General features: G+C 35.8%; 1 protein-coding gene across 1 annotated transcript; it reads left to right on the forward strand.

Moving 5' to 3' along the window:
* The first annotated feature begins 1,263 nt into the window (after positions 1 to 1,263).
* On the forward strand, positions 1,264 to 19,295 carry LOC141434121 (trypsin-1). Its single transcript, XM_074096409.1, has 7 exons — positions 1,264 to 1,477; positions 2,532 to 2,646; positions 3,988 to 4,150; positions 13,337 to 13,542; positions 14,265 to 14,470; positions 15,206 to 15,263; positions 17,638 to 19,295. Exons 1-7 carry the CDS (start codon positions 1,421 to 1,423, stop codon positions 17,757 to 17,759), a joined length of 927 nt encoding a protein of 308 aa, XP_073952510.1. The 5' UTR covers positions 1,264 to 1,420; the 3' UTR covers positions 17,760 to 19,295.
* Positions 19,296 to 19,525: the final 230 nt, after the last annotated feature.

Here is a 19,525-nt window from a genome sequence, read left to right on the forward strand (position 1 = left end):
TTTTATTTAGGTACAAGATTATGTAGAATCAGGTCATTCCGAAACAGTATCTTTCAAGGGGAACCAACCCTACCTCCCACCAGAAGATAATGTCAGAAAATTTGCAAAAAAAAAAGAATTAAGAAAGAGCCTTTTTTTGGGTTATACCGTTAAATGTTTTTTTAAATGTTATTGAAAAAGCGAGCTCAAAGTGCGAGCGAAGCGTTAGGTAGGAGCGGAATTTATAAAACATTTTCGAAAAATTTGTAAACTCTACCTACTGCAGTTAACAAGGTCACTATGTTATCATATTTTACGATATATATATTTATGCGAGCAAGGGTTTGACAAACTCAAAGGAAAACAAACCAAAAATACAGTCCATGATTTATCTGTTTTTCGTATTTTATTTTGATCGAGTCAAGTTTAATTTATCGTGTTTACACAATCCTCTGCCCGAGCGAACGAATCTGAGATTTTTGTGGACAAGTGTTATGATTACAGGTTTGTTTCTACGTAAATACTAAACTTACATCGCTAACTATTATAGTTACTTAATTTGTGCAAGGAGGTGCCATTGTGCTAGCAATTATAATCAAATGTCCTTTAGAGATGCAACTTACTTAGTTTTCTTCTAAGGATCGATTTTTCAAAATACCATTCGAATTGGGGAAAAATTTAGTTTTTGAAATGAAAGCCGTATAGAAGAAAATTATCGCCCTGGTTCGTTCCCAATTGCTTAGTCAAAAATTTAATTCGAGAGTAAGTTTTGCAGCAATAGGTAAGTACACAATCTTGCAATGAAATTTAACTGGTATAACTTAATAATTTAACACTGCTAGGTATCTCGGTTGTTTTCTGAATAACAACTTTTGTTTTTCTTCTTAGTAAGGTACAGATGTAAGTATAGTCGAGTTACACGGCAAGAATTAACTTAACTGCCTTATTCAAAGAAGTGCGGTACTAAATGGAAGAATAGCGAAAGTCGCTCGAGCATTAACATAAGGATAGGTAATAAACAAAAGGATGAAACAGCACTGGAAGTAATGTTTTTTGAATACAGATCGCTTGCTTTAACGATTCTGAAATTGGGGATCCTCATGGGAAGAAAAAGTTGTCTAACTGTCAATTGGGGCTAGAACTAATTGGTTTTCCGAATGTTTTGATCTAATGTTATAAAACAAAGGAAACCGCTAATCGTGGAAGATTTTAAGTATAATGATGTATATCGAAATGATGCCTTATATATCGTCTTTTAAAGGCAAGAGTACCTATTAGTGGGGCTGTTCATACTTACTGTCGCACCCAAATCACGTTCGGCCAGCGTCAGTGTGCCACCGTTGTCGAACGCGCCAAGTTCCAGAACGAAAGCGCCCGCTGAGCGCTAATACTGTTCCAAATTCGAATTTAAATATTTTTATTCTTTTTTTTGTTAGTAATAATGTTGAAGTACACTTTAATTTTAGTGTGTGTTGCCTTTAGTTGTACAAGTTCGGAGGTGAGTTTTTTTTATAAATTTCGTTTTTCTTTTTATTTTGTTTTAACGAGGAAGAACAATATATCAAATTTTTCTTTTGCATATTTATCATTAATTAGGTTCTTAGACAGGTCTAATACAAAATTCACGTTATTATACAGTACCTAATGTAATAACGCCTATAATTATTTAAATATTATCTTATAATGTAAATAGTTTTCCATATTGTTAAATGAAATAAGATTGAATAATAATACTTATTCAAGAATTATACTAGAATATCTATCCACTAACCTGTATTTTCTGCCACCTGTTGTCTACATTATGCTAAAATTCCTAACTGTTCTTTCCATACGGCGATCTGCTAAAATAATAGAGTTTGGTGTTGTCAATTTAAAATGTACAGCATTGCCGCAATTATAAAAAATGTGGACATTTTAGTTTTTGGAATTTTTCGTGTATTTTTGTTGACCTTGGCTGTACTGTCCCTCCCTCCTAGCGGGATGGTGGTTGATGTCAGCAAGTATCTGATCTTAAATATAATTTATTTATTTATTTAAAATACAAACTTCATTATACACGATATACTAAATTAAGTCAAAATTATAACTAAAAGTAAAATAAAAGTAACTAATAACTAAACTATAACCTAATGATCTTAAATTATAAAGCTCTATATTTTTTCTAAGAGAGGACTAAATCTTGGAATTTATCTCTCATTTTTTCTTTTGGGTCGCTGCCCACAGTCTACTAGTGCGACCATGTTCGTAAATAATTCATCATCATCATCATCATAACCAGCTTATAATAGGACTCATTGCAAGTAGGACAGAAGCTTCTCACTAAGGTAAAAGCAAGAGATATTATTTGCCATCCGCAAACAGCAGCTTTTTCTCAACAAAAATAATAAACGTGTGATTTAGGGCTTGTTTCACCACTAATTAATGAATGTTTGTGACAGATCGGTGATGTCGTCTCTGTTGTCCGAATAAAGAGAGATCGCATCACATGTACCTCTCACATAAAATGTATCAATGAGTGGTGAACAGGGGCTTTAGTATACGTTTTGATACAGGATGCTCTGTCGCGTGACACGCGAGGGGTATTTACGAAGAACTTCTTCGGAGGAGTGTGGGGTAACCGCCCTCCGCTAATGGAAGTTAACGAGCCTCGAGCTTTTTGTACTTGTAGTAAGTATGCGAATCCTTACGTATTTTACCGTATTATTTTTAATTTTCGTTAATTTTAATGTGCTAGTGGCCTAACCCTTAGATACTGTTTAAAAATAATGAGAACCAGTGGATACACCTTTGGCCTCATATACTTTACACCAGGTAAGATAGGGGCCAATCACGAGTCAGTTTTATGTCATCATCATCATCATCCCAGCCTATATACGTCCCACTGCTGGCCACAGGCCTCCTCTCAGAATGAGAGGGCTGTTTTATGTAACAAATAATAATCAAGAAATAAGATAATTAACTATAATGTGCATTGGGCATAGTGTAAAGGTTCTCAATTTACGACGTTTTTTAATGTCCGTTACTAAAGTGTTCTTGATTCACACACATTTAGCAAAAGAAGAGTAAATTTTTTGATGTCTCTCTTTTTTGCGATTTTACAATTTGACCTTAAGGGGATCCCATGCCCCAATGAATAAATATAATGAATTCCATGCATGTGGTAGATTACGGTCATGTTCTGAATTATCAATTTAACTATATTTTGTACCCGTTATCACAATAAATATATTATGATTATGATTATGATTATGACCTTCAATTTGAAGTCCTTAGTTTTCTAATGTTTTTTGTAGCTTATATTAACAACAACGGCTTTAAGCAATATAGTATCCCATTTTTACTTCAAAGTTCATTGTCTTCGAGATATTTGGCATCAAAGTTGAACAATTGTAGGCCAAAAAACTGGTTTTCTGGCCATAACTTTTGTGTAAATTAGTTTCAAATGAAAACCCTCGACCAGTTTTAAGAGACGTCAAAGACGTACCCAAATATGTAGATTTCGTATATGTTAGATCTTTCACGTCAATACAGATACGAAATAAGTGTTTTTTCAGACAATGTTTAAAAAAATCATACAAAATGTAGTATTCATTTTTTTTTCAAAATCCGGTAGGCAAAAATAGAGAAAAGATTGGAGAACCGACAACCGTTTGACTTATAACTCTATCTGTACTTAGTGCAAAAGTAGGAGATACGATTCAAAACTTGTCAAAAATCGATGAAAACCTCGGAAAATAATGACTAAGTATGAAATTATTATATACACCAAATAAAACTTTTTCTTCGATTTCGATAATCACGCAATAAAAATATTGTTTGTTTTTATTTTGAGACTACAGAGCTGGCAGCTTCCTCGCACGACGTATCAGTATTTGCTTTACAGTGGGCTTTACTTTTAGTTTAGTTATGAATTCATTTCTTTTATTCTAATCGTACCTATTTATTATGTTATATATAACCATTTAAAATTCAAAGTTAAAATAACATGAAACGTTAATATTAACCCAGAATGTGGCGAACGGAATGAGGCTTCCCGTATAGTCCAGGGCGTAGAGGCGGGACCCAACGAGTTCCCGTGGATGGCCCGTCTGACCTACATCAAGCGGTTCTACTGCGGAGGAATGCTCATCAATGACCGCTACGTGCTCACTGCTGCACACTGCGTCAAAGGGTAAGTCTTATTATCTTAGATTATTCATTATTAGTCGGAAGACGTCCACTGTTGAACCAAGGCCTCCCCCTTATAGAGTCTGGCTAATGAAAGATGAACCTGCAAAACTGCGGCAAATTCCAAAAATTTTGCTTATGGTATCACCAGGTATCACCATAGAATAAGTAATAGTACAAGTACAGAAGCTTCTCTGCCGTAAAAAAGTGACGATTAGGCATAAGAATCGTGCCTACTTTTTGCTTCTCTGTCTATCGTTTGCTATTGGAAAATAAGTAATTATTTAAAACGATACGTTGTACATAAAAAGCTTACTACGAATATTTTTGAGAAAAAGTGAATCTTAAGAACCACAATTGTATTGACCAGTTCTAAAAGGGATATTAGTATCAAAATATTTTGCCTACTACTCGTAGTAACGTGACTGATTGCCGGCCAATGCATAGCCGAAAGCACGTAGCTAGAAACCTGCATTTTTTAGACATTTTCCTTGAGGATCGTAGAGGTGCGCTAAGAAGGTATTTTTTTAATTTCTACGGGCTACTCAATAGGGATTTTAGCTTTTATCTTTAGTTTTCCACGAGGGAGAAACCTAGGGTCGACTTATGTTAGTGAGTACAGTTTAAGTAACAAGGTGGCAGAAGGAAACCTATGGATGAATGAACTTGACATATAAGGTAGGGAGATATTGCAACGTGATTGCAACTGTGGTGCAATCGTAACTATCTTTTGTACCTAGCTCCTATTGCGTGTTATAAGTTTGAAGAGTCTCTCCTTATCTTACAAATATTTAAAAGTAGGTAAAGTTTTTTTTTTTTTTATTCGACTGGATGGCAAACGAGCAAGTGGGTCTCCTGATAGTAGTGTGGTAGCAGTAGGTATAGTTGCCTGCGAATTTATGATGGTTATAAACTATTTGTGTTCCGATTTTCATTTAAATCCTTTCGGTATTTTTTGCGCGAAAAGTAAAAAAAAACAAGAAAATTATCTTTTCTCAAAATAAATAAAAATAAAGATTACTAAGCTCACATGTACAAATACATACCATAATAATAAGATATTTTACATGAATTGCAAAGTGAACTATAGTAGATCAATGCCTTATAAAAAAACTTTTTAATGTAATTAAAACCTACTTAAGCCCTGTCTTTGCAAGAAGAGGCCTGCGCCCTGCAGTGGGATGTAATAAAAATTTAAATTTGACTTGTTCATAGGCTTCACTTACAGACTGTTTATACATTCATGCTTGTCGTAAGCAACCTGCACTTGTCACGACGGAGGCGTGAACGCATCGACAAGAGGCTTCGAGTGTTTGGACTGGTCGTATATTACCGCTCTACACTCTACCAACACCAACACCCCTCGTCTGGACATTTACACCAGCATATTCCTCTAAAAGTTAAATAACCATTCTAATAGATAATACGAGTAGGCTAGTAATCTAATTAGGTAGTCCATTAGTTAAATTATTAGAAAATATTGGAAGCATTTTTTCTTTGGTCAATCAAACAACCCGTGAAATCGTGAATCTATACTGCGCTCCTATAAGCCAAAAGGCGGGATCACAAAAAAGAAAAACACTTTTGAGTTATTTATACCATGTTATGCAGAATCGAATTAAGATTGGTTTTTTGGAATCTTTTTGTATTTTTTATTTCAATTCCAAATTTTTACTTTTACGATTTCAATTTCACGATTTTACGATTTTTTTCAATTTCAGAATCGAATGTTATTTTTGCGTTATACCGCCTTTTGGCTTAGGAGGGCAGTGTGATAGGGTAATGGCACCAGTGGTCAGCCTCATAACGACTTTTTGAAGTTTGGAAAGCTGGCATTTTTACAGGATTCGCCGGAAAATGAAACGTAGTACATGATTGGATTAATTGTTTATTATAGTTTTTAAACAAAACATGTCAAAAACAATCTTTCTCTCTATAAAATTTATATTTAAATTCAAACAAAAAATGGCACTTTTTGCCAGTGGACAGCCTCTAAAATCCAATAATCAGCCTCGACGAATCCAGTATTCAGCCCTTATAACTATGAATAAGCATGAGATCAAAATGAGCATTATTTATATCAAAATCAACGATATTGCAGGTGGTAGGACCTTGTGCATGGTCCGCCCGGATTGCTACCACCATCTTGCTCACTAATCCTCCCGTGAAGCAGCAGCAGTGCTTGCACTTTTGTGTTTCGGCGTGGAGAGTAAGACAGCCGGTGAAATTACTGGCACTTGAGGTATCCCATCTTAGGACTCTAGGTTGGCAACGCATCTGCTATACCTTTGGTGTTGCAGATGTTTATAGGCGGTGGTGATCTCTTACCATCAGGAGACCCACTTGCTCGTTTGCCATCCAGTCAAATAAAAAAAAATTAGGTCGCTCTTATTTCTTATAGCTAAATTATCAAAACAAAAAAAAACTCACCTGACCGAAATATTATTGCAAGCAAACAATCACAGTACTTATTTGTGTTCTTATTTTATAGAACTTAATCATAAAAACATCAATATTTATTTATATGGAAATAAACGACATTAGTATGTATGCATACTTATATATTATGTAAACATTCCTCTCTGGCACACATCACACGAAGGAGAAATAGGTCACTAGCAAATCTACTAATAGTACCCACTTGGTAAAAACTATTCTTAAATAATCACAGTCATAATCTTCCTAATTTTTTATATCTCAACTCTCTTATACGAGTATATCAACAAACATATCTATCTTATACTCATATCTATCTAATCATCCGAACTGCTACTTGTATTTAAGATATTCATTATTTCCCGGTCATTCATTAATGTTTTTGTTAGTTTCTCTTGAGGATACGTTTGTCTTGGCGGCATTTTTAGCTGAAAAATATACAGAAATACTTCTCAATTACTGAAACACAAACTATCTAAATACATTTTATAACTATTCCAGGTAAAACTAAAGTGTAGTCTACAGATGTCCTTAAAATACTACCTAAATGGGTACAATCGAAGACACTGTTAACTGTACATTTACAAACGAACATAAACCTTGTCGCAACGTATTAAAGTCTATGGGTGGTCAGTTAACAGTCTTCGTTTGTACCCAGCTAGATCGGGGCTGAATACTGGATCGGCAACACCTAGTGGCCAGCCGCGTAAAAATAAAATGTTTAATGCGGCTGACTACTGGGTTTTTAAAGGAATATGAAAGAACATGCCTTACTAAATTTGAAAATTTAAATTTAACGGTTCTAATGACCGCTATTTCTCGCAATTTTAAAAATAATTCAAGAATCCAGTGACCAGCCCCGGGGGCCGACTATTGGATCTTTTATAAAAAAGTAGTACCCAATGGTCAGCCCCCACAATATTTACGAAAATCAGCGATATTTTTATCCAAATTTAATATAATTCAATACATGAAGTATTAAATAAAGCCAAATTGCATAAAAGACTATCACATTTAATAATAAAAAATGTTTTTTCTTACCTTTTAAGAGAACACCACGCGAAGTAATAAATATGGCGGACATGACACTATTGCTCTTTTCATCCGCCGTCACCTGTATGAACGAGTTTATTTCTCCCCCCTGATCCCCTACCGCACCTATCGTGTGGCATATTAACCAATGAGGAATCAAAGTTTCTATTTAAGTACACGTTATTCGTTTATTCTAATTGTAGCGATATTTGTGACCAATAAACGACGCAAAAGGCTGACCACTGGTTCCTGGCTGGCCACTGGTGCTGTTACCCTACTTAGTACCTATCAAATTTCATTGTTTCTAGATTCAATCATTGTAGCATGTGTCCAATTTCAATTCATCTTTTCACTAAGAATTATCATTATCAGCATCTTGACCTACATTATACCCCACTGCTGGGCACAGCCCTCCTCATAGAATTGGAGGGCTTGGGCTGTAGTTCACACGCGGGACCAGTGCGAAGAGGAAACTTTTTTTTTATTGGAAATTTGGACACATTTTTTATTCTAAATATCTCAACAATGCGTTACTGTGCTCGAAACCACGACCATCGACTTGAGAGGCAGTGAGGTTTTAAAAATAATTCATATATTTCGTATAATGTAAAAACATTTGCCAAGGCTAAATAAAGGATTTCGTTCGTAGGTAGGTACCTACTGAAGAAATGAAATGAAAACAAAGTTTTCCTTCCTTTGTTTTTTGTTTTCCGTCGTCATTTTTACTGGTTAAATTTAAATTATATTATGCAATAATTTTGTATACTTATAGGTATACTTATCATCACCGAATATTACAAAGTTTTAGCTTACTCGTATTTTAATGAAGTTCTCAAACAATGCAACAAAATGAAACTAATCTTTATTGTACTTACACCACAATAGTAAGCGATACAGAAAACAGGTACACAGAGAAAATTACAAGGTAAGAAATAGCCGGCCTTAACGCTTCAGAGCGATCTCTTCTCAACATTAGGTATTATAGCACTGATTAGGACCTATGAATGATGCTGTTCTCTTCGATAGTTTTTTAACAAAAAAATCATTTGTTTCTGTGTCATTTGATAGATTTGATGCATACTTCCATTGTGGTTTAATAGAGTATTAAAATTATCTCTTTTAAGTTGTTATTTAAATAGGTTAACGATATTATATTAACGACGATGGTGTCATCTAATTCTCGTTTACTTTATCGATGCTTTCAAATGAGATGAATCATGAATTTAAGCATCTGTCTACGTATATGTACCTATGTCTACATGAATTGAACTCATACTTAGCTATTGACAATGATGGTAAAGGATAATAACTATTGCCATTACATAACAATTTTCTTATGTCAAAAAAAAAATGAATTGAAAAAGGTTTTTGCCTAACAGAGAAAAAAAACTAGATATAAGTACAAGGTGTTACTAATATAACTGAAAACCAAAACCAGTAAGTAGTTTACTCAGAATCGAGAATAGAATCATTACACTATGTTTCAAATCAGGTTGTGTTTGTCTTTTTAAATCCCTTTTTCGTTGTGCCCCAAAAGTTACGAATGCAACATGCGCCAATTAAATGTTTTTAACGAGGTTGCATACATTTTAGATAGTTTAATACTGGCCGTTTTGCTGTCAGTTTTGATTTTCTTCTAAAAACGTCGGAGCGCAACTGACAAATACAAATTATATTATGAATCGGTCATCGTTCATCCACCATTACGTCTCATATTTCGTTTTCTAGAATTTTTTTACCGTACAACGGCAAAAACTACTAGACACTGGCAAAATTGTCCTCCAATGGACAGCGCCATATTTTTCTAAAAAAACAACAACAAATTATATTATGCTTTATTAGTGTAGAGCTATTTTGTATTTCGATCTAATTTATGAAAAGTGTAAACAAAGACGCCATTTATCCGACCACAGACAATCAATGATTTGAAAACCTAGAACCTATTGCAAAATAATTAATCTGTTCAGTAAATCGATTAATTTATTAATTGAATAGATCAAAGTATTTTTGTCTATTTTATTATTTAAAATACTTGATTTCATTCCAAAGAAATGTCAAATTTTTCACCATCTCTACGCTAGTATAGTCTGTCAAAAACCTGCCTCCCTTTTTGGTTTGACAGGGTTTGAAAGGGATGACACTACAGTGTTGCCACTTTTTAATTTCTTCTCTTTTTTGACAGACTATATATGCTACTACAAATTATATCAAGAAATAACGTCAGATTTTGACGACGATTTTTCCCATGAAAAATAAATATTGGAATTAAGTGAATTTTGGTGAAAAAAGGTATTAGACATCTAGTTAAAAGACACGAATTATAGATAAATGTGTTATTGATTCGATCGAGTGGGTGTTTATACAAGAATTTTGATGAAATCGGTTTTTTTACACTTTAAATAAATTGGATACGCATAAACCATAGTGTAGAGTTGAGATCAAGTAGAAGTAGGTAGTACTGATTAAGCAAAACAAACGAATATTTTTTGAAATAATGTAGGTTTAAAAAATGTATGCAATCACTTAACGTAAAATTAAAAAAAAATATTTTAGGGGTGTCTGAGGCTTTCATTTAAAACTAACACTTTGTATAGACACGATTGCAACCCTTTAATTTTTAAACGATTAAGTAGATAAGGTAGCGCGGTTTGAAATGGGGATAAGTATATTTTTGATCCTGCAAATTGCGTGTTAACTTAAAAGTCCGATAACCCGAAGACCAAACGGGTCCAAAAAATTGGTTGGTGCCGAATTTGTGAATTCCAATCAGTGGCGGGACATTCACCTTAAACCGGCCGGGGGGCTCCAAAAGTTCAATATCCCCGTTGTGGTCACTCTTTATTGTTTACACTAAATTCTGTTAAAAGCTTTCGCGATTTTCATTGTAATTGAATAATTCTGATCAATATTTTCGGAAAATAACTCTGCTTATGCGTGTTCAAACAGTTGGGCCATGTGCATCAGAGTTAACCATTCAACGACTGACTAAGTAGATAAAGTTCCGCTGTGAGACGATACTTACCTAAACGTTGTTTGGTTCATTGTCTGTCGCGTAATGTTTTATATTATTTTTAACAGATGTGAAGTGTCCAACCTCTCATATATCTTACGCTATTTTTTGGCGTCCATATTTAGTACCTAGTATCATTTTTGAAAGTCATAATGTACTGTTTGTCATAGGTTGTTGTTGTTGTTGTTGTTTCTTTAAAAAAATATGGCTCTGTCCATTTGAGGACAATTTTGCCAGTGTCTAGTAGTTTTTGCCGTTGTACGGTAAAAAAAATCTAGAAAACGAAATATGAGAGGTAATGGTGGATGAACGATGACAGCGCAAAAACTAGCGGAAAATGGAAAATCTTATTGTCCTTGTCATAGGTAATTTTTGTTAGTCATAATTTTTTCCCGCCAAAAACCGTATTTTTTTTTCAAAATGTTAAATGGCCATGCTGTAAAACTATATTGGTTAGGTTAGCTTTGCTTTATTATAACAATAGAAAAAAAAGAGTTATGACAAACAACACGTTATGACTTTCTACAATTATATGAGCCGATATGAACCACATTTCGTTTATCTTAAAGTGTAGGTAAAGTAATTGTATGTTTATTTTACTGACTGCAAAATGTTTGTAAATTACATGTTAGTGCATAAAAAACCGGGTTTCGTTGCGGTTTTACTCGTCATTAAAACCACCATCCAAATGCATCGTAAAACTTGTAAATGCGCTGACATACGAATACAGTAAGTGAAAGCGTAAATAAGGAGACATTAATAGTATTCAAGTCCGAAATGCGCTGTTTGTCACTTTCGCTAACCGATACCTGCTTGGCTACCGTTCCCATCGAGGCATCAAGGAAATGGATCGGTTGGAAAACAGAGTTAGGCTATGGTTGCTATTAAACAGATAACACAGTATTATAATAATAAACATCATGGGTCAATTGACCTAGTCCCAAACTAAGCGCAGCTTGTCCTATAAATATTAGGAAATTGATTCACATACTTACAAGTAAGTACACATATTACGAAGTCTAAGATTCGAGAACAAACACTCGTATTATTCACACAAATATCTGCCTCGGATCGAACCTGGGGATCTCAAGTTTCATAGACGGTTCTCTAATCATTTGGCTATTTGGTCGTCATTATGAAGTCGATTAAAAATCAATGTAGGGATATTGGCTGTATTACTCATTAAGATTGTTTTTTTTGGAATCTTTTTGTATTTTTTATTTCAACTCCAAATTTTTTTGTTACTTTTACGGTCATCCCGTAAAACCTATATCGAAAATACAAACTGAAATATAGATGCACAGAAAAACCAGAAAAATAAGACCAGCGCTGGGAATCGAACCCAGGTCCGGGTCCGGGTCCGGGTCCGGTCCGGGTGAGCGGTTAGTTCCGATGGAGTGCCGAAAAGTTTCTCGATGAGGGCTACGGCATAGATGTCGCTGCTTAAGTGGCTAAATAAGAAACAACACAAGCTGAGATATAAGGTACATAGGAGAAATTCGTGTCTGTATCCAGCGGTGGTGTAGCGGTATAGCACATGGCACGGAATGCCGAGGACCTGGGTTCGATTCCCAGCGCTGGCCTCAGGTTTTTCTGTGCATTTTTCATTTTCGATGTTTTTCTTTGTGCATCCTAACTTTAGCAGATTTTTATCATTTCTCAGCTAGAAAAATACATCCTACTGCTGCTAAGCACAGTCATCTCTCACCGAGAGGGCTTGCTTGGGCTGCTACATTTCAACGTGGCCTCATGTATTAATACCTAGACAAGACAATCTCCATACGACTACAGCGGATCAGTATTCATTAAAACTGGAATTGTTTGCTTGTTTCTTTAAGCCAATAAGTATACCTTTTACACGTGGTAAACCTCCTAATATCATAAATTATTTAAATCAGATGACAACAAGAATCACCAAAACCTAAATACCTATCACAAAAATTACCGCTCTGAGTCGCATCCACTGCAAATCCCAATTTTCAAAAGCACTCTAACCTTAAAAAGATTCCAAAACCAATCTTAATTTGATTGCTTAATAACGATATCTCTAGTCCGGGTGAGCGGTTAGTTCCGATGGAGTGCCAAAAAGTTTCTCGATGAGGGCTACGGCATAGATGTCGCTAGTGTCGCTGCTTAAGTGGCTAAATAAGAAACAACACAAGCTGAGATATGAGGTGCATAGGAGAAATTCGTGTCTGTATCCAGCGGTGGTGTAGCGGTATAGCACATGGCACGGAATGCCGAGGACCTGGGTTCGATTCCCAGCCCTGGTCTTATTTTTCTGGTTTTTCTGTGCATCTATGTTTCAGTTTGTATTTTCGATATAGGTTTTACGGGATGACCGTAAAAGTAACAAAAAATTTGGAATTGAAATAAAAAATACAAAAAGATTCCAAAAAACCAATCTTCACTCTAACCTTGTTTGTCTCACGGAATATCCAAGGAAACCTGCTGGTCCAGATACCTAAGATACGACCCAGAACGGGGATCGGCCATGCGGTCACGCAACCCAACCGATGACCTAACCCCCACACTACCTCCTTATTCGCCTTCTGACGCGGTTTCGATAGGGAACCGAAAAATCGTAATCTGGCGTTGGAGTAGCACTCACCTACTTGGAGCATTTGGCTCAGCAGCGAATTCTGCTACAGATCCTGGCATCGTTGCTGTGGTTATATTGTTGTGTTCAACCCATTTTTTCTGAATTTCCAGGTTCATGTGGTTCATGATAAAGGTGACGTTTGGCGAGCACGACCGCTGCAACTCGACAACGCGGCCGGAGACTCGCTTCGTGCTTCGTGCCATAGTCCAGAAGTTCAGCCTGACCAACTTTGACAATGACATCGCGCTGCTCAGGCTTAATGAGCGGGTGCCAATGTCTGAAGCCATTAAACCTATTTGCTTGCCGACTAATGACAGTGAGTAGCCGTTGGAATCTGCATTATTTAATTACTACTATTTTTGCAAATAGAATTAAGTGTGTAACTTCAACTGTCACATTTAATTAACTTCACTTCAGTTCCTGATCAAAGATTTCTTCGTGATCTATTCAGCTATGCGATGCTATATAAATATTTGGTACTTTCTTTGGGTTATCCTCCTCCGTAAGCGAAAAACGAAATCAATTTCAGAGTATTGATGTATCATATTTTATAATAACGACAAATTTTCAGCCTCAGTTTTTGTCAACCCGTAGCTAAGTTTCCTTATTTTAAGAAACAAAAAGCAAAACCTAACCAAATTAGAAATTTTGAAAAACCCTCGAAATTGTCATTTCAAAGTCCACTATGTCAATAACGGCTAAACCAATTTTTATCAAACATGGCTAAGCGAATCACTGCAAAAAAACTCGTTTTTACGTAAAAAACCCATATCGAAATTCCACACCAGACAGACATCGGCGTAAAACTTATAACATCTCTCTTTTTGCGCTTTGGTTAAAAATAAAAAATAAAGAAAAAACATTTATTCGTGACAATAACACAAAAAACAGAAGAAAACTAAAAAATACATGTCACGGTCACGAATTGGTCCCAAATCAGCACAATACCGCCCGTGCGAACGGCGCTGGTCTTCAAACGCACTGGCTGGCTGGCTGGGCTCTGGAATGACTGATTACTGTTTCATTCTCCATTAACAGAGGAGCTCTACGTGGGTGTGACGGCCGTTGCAGCTGGCTGGGGCACGGTGACCGAGGAAGGCAAAGTGTCGTGTACTCTCCAGGAGGTGGAGGTGCCGGTGCTGAGCAACCAAAAATGCCGCAGCACTAAGTACACTGCTTCCATGATCAGCGATAATATGATGTGTGCGGGCTACCCTGAGACGGGAGGGAAGGACTCTTGCCAGGTAATTTTCATCATCATCATTACCATAACAGCCGTAGGACGTCCACAGTTGGACATAAGCCTCCCCCATACATTTACATGCTGATGGAGGTAGGGGTATCTGCAATAAGCAACATTTTTTTGTGTACACACACCCACTGCACAATCTATAATAGGTAAAAGAAATTAACAAGCACGTCAACTCATAAAGATAAATGACGTGTGGTGATTTGCTTGATATTGAGAGAGAATAATAATATGAATAGAGGAAAAGTAGGAGTACCTATACAAATTTAATTTTAATGTAAGATTGAACATAATTCCTAAAGTTATTAAAGTAATTTTTTCTCGTGACCACGGCCACTGTAATGTGGTTGAAACGTGGAGGTAAATATGATTCGTGTGTGTTAGCGTGATAAGTCCCGTTTATGGTATTTTGACTATGAGTGAAAATCAAGAAAGTTATAGAATTTTGGGGTTATGAGATTTTTTCTTTATTTATTTTCCAGACTTTTCAATTTCTCACAGTTAATAAAAGTAAACATCAACGTTGTTTGAAACTTATTTAACCGAAACAAGAGGAATTGTTAATTGGTTTCCATTATCCATCACAAACTGAATCTCTAATCTTAAAAGATTAGAGAGCAATAGTTATCAGCAAAAAACGAGCTAATCCAGTTGCTAAAAGCCTCAAGCTTAATTTTATCTGTTTTTTTGCCTTTAACACTTTTTAAACGTACTTTCTCCCATTTTTCAGGGTGACAGCGGCGGCCCACTTATAACTCAGAGGTCGGACAAACGCTACGAGCTGATCGGTAATGCATATTGATGTTAACATTACACGTATGAGACCCGCGAAATACTACTTTTCCTTGAGCCTTTCACTTGTTGCTAACGCACTCCCTACTTGTTGCTAAAACGATAATAGTTGCCATAAGATCTATGAGACCTGCATAGGACTCAAGAAGTAGGTACCCATGTCATTATAGGTATGACATAACAAATTAAATAATTATTGTCTTTTCACCTATGATATTTATGAATGACTAACAAGATGTTTGCAATCTTTTTCAAAGTTCGCAAGTCAGACGTTTGGCTTATTGACAGTTTATGTTGGCTCAGAAAAAATAAATACCTAAATCTCGAAACAAAGACTTGAATCAAACAAAAATTTGCACTTTGTGGTTTTAAGATTTTTAAAACTTTCTTTTAGTGTATTTTTCAAACCGATACCATCGTCTGTTTCAACAAAAACTTTTTCGACTCAAAAGCCATAGTCGGGTTTCCATAGTAAGTCGGCCCTTTCATCAAATGGGCTTGGTTTTTTTTTGGCTTTTTGATATTAAGTACCACCTGGAAAATTTTCATATTTAGGCAAGTAGTAGGCCAATATATTATATGGTCTATTCTGAGTAAAAAATCTAGAGATGTCATTACTTCACAACCACATTAAAAAAATGTGTCTTTTTTATTTGGTCTTTTTTTTCCTTTTTAGGGTTCCGGAGCCAAAATGGCAAAAATGGAACCCTTATAGTTTCGCCATGTCTGTCTGTCTGTCTGTCTATCTGTCCGCGGCTTTGCTCAGGGACTATCAATGCTAGAAAGCTGTAATTTTGCACGGATATATAAGTAAACTATGCCGACAAAATAATACAACTAAAAATCCAAAAAAAATTTTTTTAGGGTACCTCCCATAGACGTAAAGTGGGGGTGATTTTTTTTTTCTTATCTAACCCTATCGTGTGGGTATCGTTGGATAGGTCTTTAAAAACCATTACGGGGTTGCTAAAACGATTTTTCGATTCAGTGATTTGTTTGCGAAATATTCAACTTTAAAGTGCAAATTTTCATTAAATCGAGCGCCCCCCCCCCTCTAAAATCTAAACCGGTGGTTGGAAAAATTTGAAAAAAATCAGGATGGTAGTAAGTATATCAAACTTTCAAGGAAAACTATAACGGCTAAGTTTGCTTGAGAATTATTAGTAGTTATTGAGTAAATAGCAGCCTAAGGTATAAAATATACCTAAACTTGGAAGATTCCGTATAAAATACGAAATCCTTAGAAAAATATTATTTAATTTTTCCGTAATGGCTACCGAACCCTATTTTGGGCGTGTCCGACACGCTCTTGGCCGGTTTTTTATATGATAACTAGTATTAGTTTTTGGGTAGCATTGAAAATCTATATAAAGAACATCATTTCAAAATTTTAAGCAAATCGCTTGAGTACATCCCGAATAAAAATACATACAAATAAATCTTTAAAAAATCATAAGTCACAAGTAGGATGTTCAATTAAGATTGGTTTTTTGGAATCTTTTTTTTTGTATTTTTTATTTCAATTCCAAATTTTTACTTTTACGGTCATCCCGTAAAACCTAAATTGAAAATACAAACTGAAATATAGATGCATAGAAAAACCAGTAAAATAAGACCAGCACTGGGAATCGAACCCAGGTCCTCGGTATTCCGTACCGCGTGCTATACCGCTACACCACTGCTGGTCAACGGTACAGACACAAATTTCCCCTATGCATTATGCACCTCATATCTCAGCTTCAATTGTTCATACTTAGCATAAATATTCTTCTTCTCTATAAGAGATACTTACAGAAAAGCCCCAAGCCCATTTGACGTAAGGGCCGAGTTACTATTGAAATCCGACTATGGCTTTTGAGTCGAAAAAGTTTTTGTTGAAACAGACGACGGTATCGGTTTGAAAATACACTAAAAGAAGGTTTGGAAAATCTTTAAACCACAAAATGCAAGTTTTTGTTTGATTCAAGTCAATTCAATCCTCTCCTCAACGATCTAAATTGCTGCCTGAAAGTTATGGAAAAAATCACAGATATGCTACATGTAATGAATTTAAAACAAAAATTAACACAACTAAGGACGTCTTGTAGGCTTTTTTATTTAAATCCTGATTTAAGGCTTAAACTGACAGTTCTTGTATGGATCTGACAGGACTTAAGACTACTTAAACCTAGATAAAAAAGCCTGCAAGTGGAAGTAAGTAGGGCTTTCTAAGTGAACAAATAGGTCATAACTTAATCGATCAAAATGTAATGAAACCCTTGGCGCAAACGGATTCATTCGCTGCTTGTGGCCTTAGATGTACTTTGCTGGTTTTTCAGATGAATAGTTCTTTCGGATCTTTATTTTTATTATGATTTTGTTGTGTTCCAGGCGTGGTGTCGTGGGGCAACGGCTGCGCCCGCGTCGGCTACCCGGGCGTGTACACGCGAGTCACCAACTACCTCGACTGGATACGAGAGAACACGCGAGATGCGTGCTATTGCTCGGACTAATATATTGTAGCCATGGTGCCCTGGTACAGCCGGGCTAGCTAAACAATAGTGCTCAAAAATCTAGATGAATTAAATATGTAAATGGCTGCACGATTTTGTATATTACGATAGTCTTAGTACCTTTGCGACTGATCATCACTTGGCATCTTTTGAGTTTGCTGTGGAGACGTTTATGGGTAAAGATGTTTATCACGTAACAACATTAGTACATGCTTCAACTTGAAAAGCAACTAAATGTTATTCTAAATCGTTATAACGTATAGCCGGAAGGTTAACATAATATATTATGCATCTACTTGTTATATTTTTTCCTCCAAAATGTATTTTTCCCTGTGTACAAATATGAGTAAATCTCTCTGTCCCACTCTCTTCCTCCCTCTCTCTATCTTCCTCCCTTCCTCCTTATCTCTCTATCTCTGTTTCTCTCCCTCATATACAGTAAACACAGTTTACGGGAATTGTTCTTTAAACTATTTTGTGTGCACCAAATGTAATTATAAACCTTCTCCTTAAGTAACTACTTAGGTTTAAATGACCTGCGCAGCATTATATGGTCGCTTGCGGTCACATTGTCATTATGATAGGCAAGCCAGAGAGTACATATTATGTTTCTTGACTTGATTCATTAATTTCATTATCATCTCAGGTCTTCTGACTACTGGGCACAGGCTTCGTCTCAGATTCTTGATAAACTTTGATTAATCTGTACAAAGATCCTAGGTACTTATAAAATCGTGCTATCAAATTTGAGAATAGTAGCGTTTAGATTTTTTTGAGAGAGCCGTTTGTTTTGCACCTGCTGGTACCATACTTGATACTCTAATAGCAACAACAATAATAATAATAATAATATAAAATATAGATAGGTAAGCAATGACTGTAGAATAGTGAGTGGTCCATGAAAAATCCTAAAAATAGGTCAGCTGTAAAGCCCAGTTTCCACCGCTAGTAGAGCGGACTCATTAATGAAAGATCAGCCGATCTAATCGATCGAATCGATGCAGCCGCATGAAAGTACTTACATACACCGGACCTCTGCGATGTTGGTCGATGTAAGTTAAACTAAGTCATTAACGAGTCCACTCCGCTCGCGGTGTAAATTGGGCTTAAACGTGACAAGTGATCATGACTATTCGAGTAAATTTCTGACTTGTTCGGTGCCTTATCAAACCAGAGGCCATAATGTCTTACGCGAGGTCCCTCGCGAGCGCATTCATCATCTCTTTCTAACCTCGTCCTATTCCGTGTGCTATAAAGAAATGGTGAAAACGATTAGGAGACTCTGAGTGCGTTAGACAATAGGTAGGTACAACAAAAGCTCAGGCTGCTAGTCTTCGAAATTTATATCGAATCGCCAGTATTACCTGCCACCTGTTACGTTTATGAAATAGGGGCCAGATTTATTTGAAAGGATTAAAAAGATCACTGTGACATAAAATTGTACAATGATAAGTCTGAAATAATGTTTGTAAATATCTATTTTGTACTTCTCATGACAAAGTAGAGGTAGAGTAATTGTAAGTACCTACTGATAAATAAAATATATAAAAAAAATGTATTTTATTTTTCACCGACTCAAAAAAGGAGGAGGTTCTATGTTCCAATGTTTGTATTTTTTTTATGTATGTTCGCCGATTACTCAGTCAATTGTGGACCGATTTTCAAAATTCTTTCAAAAGGGTACTCTTCTGAGGTGGTCCCATTGTCACCAAGTGAAGATCTGATGATGGGATCCTAGGGAAATCGAGGGCAAATCTCAAATTTTA

Source organism: Choristoneura fumiferana, chromosome 13 (genome assembly GCF_025370935.1).
Source record: "Choristoneura fumiferana chromosome 13, NRCan_CFum_1, whole genome shotgun sequence".
Classification (NCBI taxonomy): domain Eukaryota; kingdom Metazoa; phylum Arthropoda; class Insecta; order Lepidoptera; family Tortricidae; genus Choristoneura; species Choristoneura fumiferana.

Coding starts and splice junctions, on each gene's coding strand:
- LOC141434121 (XM_074096409.1), top strand. CDS start 1,421: ATGTTGAAGTACACTTTAATTTTAGTGTGTGTTGCCTTTAGTTGTACA. Junction 2,647..3,987: donor TCGAGCTTTTTGTACTTGTA/GTAAGTATGCGA, acceptor ATATTAACCCAG/AATGTGGCGAACGGAATGAG. Junction 13,543..14,264: donor TTGCTTGCCGACTAATGACA/GTGAGTAGCCGT, acceptor CTCCATTAACAG/AGGAGCTCTACGTGGGTGTG.